The 9406-nt window shown below is 44.0% G+C and overlaps 1 protein-coding gene and 1 long non-coding RNA gene across 11 annotated transcripts in view; one reads left to right on the forward strand and one right to left on the reverse strand.

Moving 5' to 3' along the window:
- Nucleotides 1–4838, forward strand: part of dlg1b (discs large MAGUK scaffold protein 1b) — a 58468-nt gene extending 53630 nt beyond the window's left edge. For all 10 annotated transcript variants that reach the window (XM_008402864.2, XM_008402865.2, XM_008402866.2 and 7 more), the window contains 7 exons: nucleotides 1502–1543; nucleotides 2790–2840; nucleotides 2924–3025; nucleotides 3112–3284; nucleotides 3353–3462; nucleotides 3546–3637; nucleotides 4328–4838. In XM_008402864.2, coding sequence (XP_008401086.1) covers nucleotides 1502–1543; nucleotides 2790–2840; nucleotides 2924–3025; nucleotides 3112–3284; nucleotides 3353–3462; nucleotides 3546–3637; nucleotides 4328–4434 — 677 coding nt within the window. In that variant the 3' untranslated portion in view covers nucleotides 4435–4838. The remainder of the gene's footprint in view (nucleotides 1–1501; nucleotides 1544–2789; nucleotides 2841–2923; nucleotides 3026–3111; nucleotides 3285–3352; nucleotides 3463–3545; nucleotides 3638–4327) is intronic.
- Nucleotides 1618–2710, reverse strand: LOC108165983 (uncharacterized). The gene is made up of 2 exons (XR_001776301.1): nucleotides 2676–2710; nucleotides 1618–2375 (listed from the first exon to the last, which is right to left on the reverse strand). It is a non-coding gene; the product is annotated as an uncharacterized LOC108165983 (long non-coding RNA).
- Nucleotides 4839–9406: the final 4568 nt, after the last annotated feature.

Below are 9406 nucleotides of genomic sequence, written 5' to 3' on the forward strand. Positions count from 1 at the left end.
CTGTCGGGTTTCAGCTAAAATCTATGGATTCATAATTTCTTTAATCTGGATTAATTCTGTGAATTTAGTTTCTTACAGCTGAAACCCCATAACAAGAAAAAATAAATCTTAAATTATTAACTATTAATAAATAAAACGTAGAAAGTGTTAATAGATCCTGAAAAGCAAAATGTTTTTCCAGTTTATATCCTGGTGGAGACGCAGGCTGAGACCTTCATCCTCCTCCTCTTCCTCAGACCTTCGTTTGTGCGTTTGTGTCTCATCAGCGTTTCGTCTCGTTTTCCGCAGTCGGTCCAACATTCATAATTCAAAACTCCTTCATTTGTCCCAAAGGGACGTTAAATGTTGGTGTAACTCGGATAGCTTCAGAATCCTCAGAGTCGTTGTGGACGGTGGTGCTGCGGGCTGGAAGGAGCTCCTGCAGCAGTCGGTCTCACGGTGAATCTGAAGAGGCCTCTGACTGAAGACTGGATGACAGCCTCATGCTAGCATGCTAACAGCTCAGTATGCAGCCAGCAGAGACGCTGGATGACTCCACCAGCTGTTAGCAGCTCTGCTAATCCGCCTCCTTTGCTCTTGCTAGGATTCGGTGCTGGAGTTGGGATAAGACCCTTCAGCCATGTTCCTCTGAATAAATGTGAAACTCTTAGCGATGCTCTGAACTTCCTCCTCCTCCTCTCTGCTCCATGRAGCTTTTCTCTCCTCTGGGCTTTGGGGTCAAAGTTCAGGTTTCATTTGAGATGCCAATCAGCTGCTCCAGGTGTAAAAACAGCATCTTGTTGCCACGGTTACCCGTCATAGCTGTAGTGAACTCAGAGCAGAAATCCTTCTAGCTGCGCAGCATCCAGAACCAGAGGGAATGACGGTCTGGAACCGGAACCAACCAGAACCACAGAAATGTTCTGACGGTTCCCAGACGGAGCAGAAACTTCCTGGTTCCACCAGATTCTGACCCGGAAGTTACCTCTGGGTTCTGATTGGTTCTGCTGCTGCAGGAAGCTCCCGCTGTCGGGTGGACCGAACCTTCCCAACCCAGAAGGGTAGCAGAACCAGAACCAGAGCGTGTTGGACCGCTGATGGACCAATCAGAGAGCTGGATCAGAGTCCTGGTTCTGTCCAGCTGGACGTTGCAGAACCGGACCAGCCGGGTTCCTGCTGTGGTGTGATCTGGACCTACAGTCTGACCCGGTTCTGACCCGGCTTCATGGACCGGGCCATCGGGTCTCTGAGCTGCTGGACGTGTCCAACTGAATCGATGTCCTCGGATGTTTTATGTTTTAGAAAAATTACCTGAATTTTAATCAAGGCTTTTATTGTGAAAGGTTCAGTTTGGAGGCCTGTGATTGGTCGGTTGTGTGTTTAAATGTGAGGCAGCTGATTCTGTCACCATCTGTGCGTCATTATATCGCTGTGAACTCATAAAACTCTGCCGTCGTGGCCGGCTCGGAGCAAAGCATTGTGGGAACGCTGGCGTCTGATTGGCTGTTTCCTGTGATTTCAGAACATGTGACGTCTAACGCCAGCGATAGTGAAAGTAGCTACCGTAAGTTTTCCCGCCGTTCTGCCGACGGTTCGCTAACGATCTGAAGCCTGACGGCTAACCCNCTGATTGGTTCATAACGGCTAACCCATTAGCTTAACGAACTCTGACTGCTGATTGGACAGATTAAGCATGACATCACAGCTCATCTCTGCTGTTTAATCAAAGTTTCTTCAGGCTGGTTCTGATCTGGTTCTGGAGTTCTGGGTTTTGGACCCGGTTGTTTCTGGACCTTTAAATGTAAAGTTTCTGATTTCAGTTTTCTGCCTGTGGAGCTTTAAATATTTAATCCCTCAGATTGAGATTATTGATCCATTCATTGATCATCATGTTTCTGAAAAACATCTGGATTATTGATCGTTTATTTCATTTGAACAGTTTTCATGTTTAATAAATTAAACTGATTTATGAATCCAACCGGTCCCAGTCTGAACTGGTTCTGGTTCTGTTTGGTTCTACTGAGGCCACAGAACCGACCCAGTGGTTGTTCAGAACACAGATCCACTCTGTGTTGATCCTGGATCATATCTTGAGCTGAAGGCCGCAGAGACAGAACCTGGATCTGGACCAGAACCTTTAACCTGATGGAGTCGGGTCCGGTTCCTGTTCTGGGTCCGGTTCCTGTTCTGGGTCCGGTTCCTGCTCTGGGTCCGGTTCCTGTTCTGGGTCCGGTTCCTGTTCTGGGTCCGGTTCCTCGTTTTATCCTGAGCTCTGCTGATTTTGTAAAGTGTTTTTGTTTCTGGTCGTTGATTTAAACGTTTCTCCTGAAATCGAGGCGCCGGTCCGACTGTCGGTTCTCCTGTTTCTCCTGCTGACCCTCCGTCCCTCAGCACCACTCCTCCTCTTCCTCCACGTCCTGCTCCTCCTCCACCTCCTCTTCCTCCACCTCCTGCTCCTCTTCCTCCACCTCTTCCTCCTCCTCTTCCTCCACGTCCTGCTCCTCTTCCTCCTCCTCCACCTCCTCCTCCTCCTGCTCCTCTTCCTCCACCTCCTGCTCCTCCTCCACCTCCTGCTCCTCTTCCTCCTCCTGCTCCTCTTCCTCCACCTCTTCCTCCTCCTCCACTTCCTCCCCCTCCTGCTCCTCTTCCTCCTGCTCCTCTTCCTCCTCCTCCACCTCCTGCTCCTCTTCCTCCACCTCCTCCTCCACCTCCTCTTCCTCCTCCTCTTCCTCCACGTCCTCCTCTTCCTCCTGCTCCTCTTCCTCTTCCTCCACCTCCTCTTCCTCCGTAACGTCTCTGTTTCTCCTCAGGTGGGCAGGATGACTACGTTCTGTCCTATGAACCCGTCGTTCAGCAGGAAGGTGAGTTCTCCAGAACCGGCCTGATGTTGTAACTAAACTCAGAACCGTTCGGCTCAGAAACGGGTTTTCTTCTTCTCTGGCAGTGAACTACACCCGACCCGTCATCATCCTCGGCCCGATGAAGGACCGGATCAACGACGACCTGATCTCTGAATTCCCAGATAAATTCGGCTCCTGTGTCCCGCGTACGTCCAGCCGGCGCCGCTCCTCCGACCCGACCGGACCGGTTCTGACCCTGTCGGACCCGGGTAACGGCTGTCCCTGTGTGCAGATACGACCCGGCCCAAACGGGACTACGAGGTGGACGGGCGGGATTACCACTTCGTGGCGTCGCGGGAGCAGATGGAGAAGGACATCCAGGAGCACCGCTTCATCGAGGCGGGCCAGTACAACAACCACCTGTACGGAACCAGCGTGCAGTCTGTCCGCCAGGTGGCCGAGAAGGTACGGAACCGCCCCGCTTCGGGCCGAGCCGCGGCCCGGAGCGGAGCCTGAGTTCTGGTTCTGTTCAGGGGAAGCACTGCATCCTGGACGTGTCCGGCAACGCCATCAAGAGGCTGCAGCTGGCGCTGCTGCACCCCATCGCCATCTTCATCAAACCCAAATCCGTGGAGAACATCATGTGAGTGGCCCGGTCCGGCCCGGTCTGATCCGATCCAGGCTGGAGTTCTCTCCAGCCCTGACCCGGTTCTGCTCTTCCTGCAGGGAGATGAACAAACGTCTGACGGACGAACAGGGAAGGAAAACCTTCGACCGCGCCGCCAAGCTGGAGCAGGAGTTCACCGAGCACTTCACAGGTCAGAACCGGGTCGGAACCGGGTTCAGAACCAGGTCGGAACCGGGTTCAGAACCGGGTCTGTTTAAGCTGTTTGTTGGTTCTGACCCATCCCTGTGGTCCAGTTCTTCAGAACTTTCTAAATCCAGATGAAACGATTCCCAGGCTTTAATTGGAGGATTCTGTTTAAAGGGACAGTGTCGTGTTTTCCAGGCACATGGAGCCACTTTATAATCAAAAAACTCTGTTTCCTTCAGTTGCTGTAAAAATGCTCTATAAATCAAAAATCACTTAAAAGAAATATGATTTTGTAATTTCACATCTTGAAATTGGGTCTGTCTCTTTAAGAAACTCCTGCTGATTTTCAAGCTCCGCCTCCAGGAAGTCATCCCAACATGGCTCCTCTTTTAACCCTTTAACGTTTTTACCAGCGTTGCTCTGAGCAGCAGCTCCTATAACGAGCTCAGCTGGTTGCTAATTGCTGCTGGCTAGTCTGAAGGAGCTGAGAGGGGGAGGAGCTGAGCCTCGAAGGCGGGGCTATGTCCACCCAGGCGTTTTGGGCAGATGAATGGTTGCCATGGAGATTGAAGGATTTCTCCAGCATGCGTGGAAGTTGATTTTACATGATACTGCTCCATTAATGTTCTGCTGTGGTTCTGTTTGGTTCTGCTGTGCTTTGGACCGCTGACCCGCCTCCTCTCTCCTCCTGCAGCCGTCGTCCAGGGCGACACGCTGGAGGAGATCTACGATCAGGTGAAGCAGATCATCGAGGATCAGTCGGGTCCGTTCATCTGGGTTCTGTCCAAGGAGAAGCTATGAGGCGGCGCCGCCGCTCCTCTTCATCACTTACGTTATTCTGGAAGAAGAGTCCAGCTGCAGAGGCAGCCTCACCCTCCGTCATCCATCCATCATCCATCATCCATCCATCATCCATCATCCATCCATCATCCATCCATCCATCATCCATCATCCATCCATCATCCTCCATCATCCTCCACCCCTCAGCGATCAGCTTCATGTTGTTTCGCCTGATTTGGAAGCTCACAGGAAGTGACATCACACTCAGCACGGTACAGCTCCTTAATGTTTAAGGACGGAGAACTTCGGAGGAGAAGAGTTCGGAAACGTACGAAGCAGATTTTCTTCCCTTTTCTTGTTTTTTGTTGGTGGGTTTTTTCCAGCCGGCTCCGTTTGTCGGGTCGGAGGAACCAGAGACACAAAAAGCAGAACTTTGCACGTTTGAGCTTTAACAGCATGTCGGTTTAAACCCGTTGATTTCCCATGAGCCCCTTCACCTCAGCGTCTGACATCACGGCTTCTGTCGCAGCTTTTCCTTCTTTTTTCATTGATTCATGTTTAGTTTTTAACATTTTCGCTCCTCTGCTGCAGGACGACGTCTGTCAGGAAGCTGCAGGGCCACCGCTCTGCCACCAGAGGGCGCCAAACAAACCCACCCTGAAAAACGAGCTGATTTTAAACTCATAAATTAAAATAAACTGAAATAATCAGCCGTTTATTAGACTAAGTCAAATTCACGTTGATTTAAACTAACAGCTTCTTTTGGGAAATTTAAGACTAAATACACAGAAAAATGTTCTAAATGAACTTTAGTGCCAAAAATCAAACAAATAATCATCAGAGTTTATTTTTACACATTTTATAAGAGTAAAATTGTAGGAAAACCCCTTTATTTTAATAATAGAGCATTTTATATTCTATTATGGAATAGAATAAGATCCATACCATAAAATTAAACATTATCTGTAGAGATGAGAAAAGAAAATTTAAAATATTTTCCCATTTTAGTAAAAACAAAATTTGGAAACCAAATTTTAATGATTTTGATTTTAGAATCAAAAACTTTAATATTTTTTATTTTACTAACATTGTGCCAAAATCTGTTTTGGAAATGTTTCATATAACCAAAAAATAATAAAAATATTAAGGTCACAAAGATTTACACAATTTATGTCAAAAGATTTCAGTGATTGAATTAAAGCTAAAGAAACAAAAATTATAAAACTTTTAACATAAAACAAGAAATTAAAAAATTCACATAAAATATATTTAGTTTTCTTTCTGCTGAGAAATTCTCCAGGATTCTGAATTTAAATTTTTAAAGAAATATATTTACTTATTTTTTTAATGTTCATGTTTTTTTTGTTTTTTCTTTTAGGAATAAAATTATATAATTAAATCCAAAAACTCAGGAATGAAGAAAACATTTTTGCCTTAGGATTAAAAGATCATAAATATAAAAACATTATTTTTAGAAGCTTAGTTGCACAACTTGAATTTTTAAAAAAATAAAGAAATCAACAGAATTTAATCAAAGCTGCTACAGACGATAAAATAACTTAAAATATAAATATTTACAAAGTTTACAGTAAAATCAATATATTTCTTTTAAAACCAGTTTACCTCATTCCGACATTAAATCCTCCAAACTGCATTAAATTAAATCTTAAAGTTTTTTCCTCTGGTTTTCTCCTCGTTACCATGGCGACACCAGAGCCAGTCGTGCTCAGCGGCGCCCTCTGTGGCCGAAGCGTGACCCCGGCAGTTGCTATGGCGACGCCCGTCGGCAGCGTCAGTGTCTTACCACGTGTTGTTGTGGCTGCTGAGCTGCAGCGCCCCCTGCAGGCGCTCGCAGGTGGAACAGAGATTTTGACAGATATTTAACCTTCGGTAAACTGCCTATTTTGTTATAATGAAAGTCTATATTGAACTTCGGCACTACGGGATTCTTTTCTTTGCTTTGGTAATCATATATGAATAGAGACGTATAAAGAGATTTGAATATGAATATATATATTTTTCTTTTTCTTTGATCACCACCTCCTTTGTCTTTTAATTTTCTTTTTTAAGCATAATAAAAAGTTAACAAGAAAACCAGAAGTGGACCTCGACTCGTCTTTCTCTGCTTTCAGGTCGGTTCCAGCAGTTCTACAGGTCAGAGGTCATAGATAATTAAAAAATATATACTTTATACGCTTACATGAAGGAACCGGAGACTCGACTGCAAAAAGCAACAGGAACAAAAGAATCTGTAGTTAAACCTGTCAGTGATTAAAACTTCATGCAGATTATTAGCTTTTATTTGAACGATTTATTTGAGCTTTTTCAATGAGGGGCTGCACAGTGGTGCAGTTGGTAGAGCTGTTGCCTGGCAGCCAGCAGGTCCTGGGTTGTAACTCGGCTCGATGGGAGTTTTGTTCCAGTTCAACATTAAATGCAGAAAACTTCAGACACCAGTGAAGCAACAGCAGCTGGAAATGTTTGACTGGCGGCAAAATCCATGTGGTCCTGCAGGACAAAACATGAGAAAAGCGATGGACACCCTGGTTTATGTAGCGTTAGCTGCCTTTTGTATTTAAGGAGGAACCTACCAGTTAGGATTGACCTCTGAACTTTCTACTCTGCTGGATCCATGAAGACAGGTGAGACTTCATTCACATTACAGGATCGGCAGTAAATTAATAATATGGTGAAACATAAATGCATATCTATTGTTTTGAGGATAAGCCCTTGAGATACATCATCTCATTTTCTAGATGTTCTTAAGTAAATTCAAAATATAATAAAATGTTTTCATTTTATTATATGAAATATAATAAAATGATCAAAACAAAGTTTTGATCAGATAAATATGCACTTGGCCTGTCACAATAGTCAATAAATTAATTACCTGTTAAAATGAGCTCAATAATTTCCAAAAATGTTAACTAGGATTTAAAGGTTATTGATATTAACTTTATATTATATGAACTTTTTATTAAAATGGTCTCATGACTTCATAATTTATCTCACTAACTATGGGACAATTTATTGTCCAACACAATTCATTACTGTAACGGGCCTACATGCTACAATAATAGCTTATATTTGAAATTATAACTGACATTTATACCTTTTTACTTGGATATTATTTTGACTAAATGAACCCAGCCTATTTTATTTTTTCAGATTTTTCACCATGCAGACTCTTTGGGAGGACGCATCATCTGGAGGAAGCTCTGCTGGTCCTGATGGATCATTAAAGCTTCAGACCAGGGGTCCATTAAGTGGGTCCTGGAGGCTCCTGCATGTTTTAGTGTCTCCCTGGTTTAACGCACCTGGATCCAATGATGGATCATTAGAGGCCTAAGAACAACACTGACAAGCTGAAAAGGTTGTTTCTACCACCAGGGAGAGAATAAAACATGCAGGGCGCCTCCAGGACCCACTTTGGACCCCAGTGTTTTAGAGGAAACCACGAGGCTCCCAGAGGGGAAACAGCAGCAGATCCATGAAAGAATTTGACAAACTTCAGGTGAGCAGGAGGAAGATCCAGAGGCGGCGAGCCGTTCCAGTCAAGTTTCTGCTTTAAGCTGCTTTTATAATAGTTGCTCTGATTTATGCAGATCTTTTAATCCTCCAGAGATTCAGCAGAACCTTCAGCTGTAATCAAACCCAAACAGAAACTTTCAGATCCATTTATGTTCAGATTTAAAAACTGTTATTCAGTCGAATCAGATGCATCAGATGTTATTTCTCTCTGGTATTTTAGTAACAGTTCATGAATAAAAGCTTCAGCCTGTGTCGACCTCAGATAACTGTGAAGTTTATTACTGGAGATTTTCCTCTTCAGGTCTAACATAAACAATGTTCATAAAAATTCTCTTTGTGTCCCCATAATTATAAATATTGTAAAACACCATTAGAAAATTATTCTGTCATGTACCTTTGAGACCAGTAGAGGGGGCTGCAACCTTAGATTAGTGTTCGTCTTTCAATGGCTCCAGAATCGTGGAGAAACATTTAAAGCTCATTAATCACAAACACTCCACTGAAGCTGTCTGGTGAATTCACTACGAAAAAGGAGAAATGCAACTTCTCCAACTCTAGACGTCTTTCTGGGGGATCTGTTGGAAACTAGGAGGCCCTAAAATGAATTTAGTATCTACCAAAAACCCCAAAGTTAATTTAAGATGTTCTGATTTAACAGTAACAATCCTATGGCATCAACATGGACCCTCTTCAGAACAGACTTGTATCAAAGCCACATGAAAGAGTTTAGATTTTTAAATATGTGAGATGGAGAAAATACAAGGACGATTTGAGTCGACATGTTTTAGACTGTAAAAGAAACAGTTGAAGGGAACATTTAATCATTTACTAAATCCTGTTCAACGGCTGGAAGATAAAAAAATATAAAATTTCTTACTGGGTGACAGTAAATCAATATGGCAGGTGGCAGAAAGTAAGTTTCCTCATTGTTCCCTTAAAAAACTCTTTGTTTTGTCATCTTAAAAACACAATATACATTTACCATGAAAGCAGTTGCACCTCCCATACCCTTCAGACATCACCAAAATAATGTTCATCTTTTGTAAAAAAATAAATAAAATCTTTTATAGGTACCCTCATAATTACCATACTAGTATATCATCCACCCATTTTCTAACACCTTGTCCCTGGGGAGTCAGGGGGGGCTGCTGCCTGGACGGGTCGCCAGTCTGTCACAGGGCAACACAGAGACAGACGGGACAAACAACCATCCACACCTACTGAGAATTTACCAATTAACCTGACAGTCATGTTTCTGGACTGTGGGAGGAAACCGGAGTACCCGGAGAAAACCCACCATGCACAGGGAGAACATGGAGACTCCATGCAGAAAGACCGGGAATCGAACCCAGAACCTTCTTGCTGCAAGGCAACAGCTCTACCCACTGCACCACTGTGCAGCCCTGTTCATCCTGTGCCTTTATAATATTGTGGGTTATTTTTTATTTACTTCAATCCTTAT

Source organism: Poecilia reticulata, unplaced genomic scaffold (genome assembly GCF_000633615.1).
Source record: "Poecilia reticulata strain Guanapo unplaced genomic scaffold, Guppy_female_1.0+MT scaffold_265, whole genome shotgun sequence".
Lineage (NCBI taxonomy): Eukaryota > Metazoa > Chordata > Actinopteri > Cyprinodontiformes > Poeciliidae > Poecilia > Poecilia reticulata.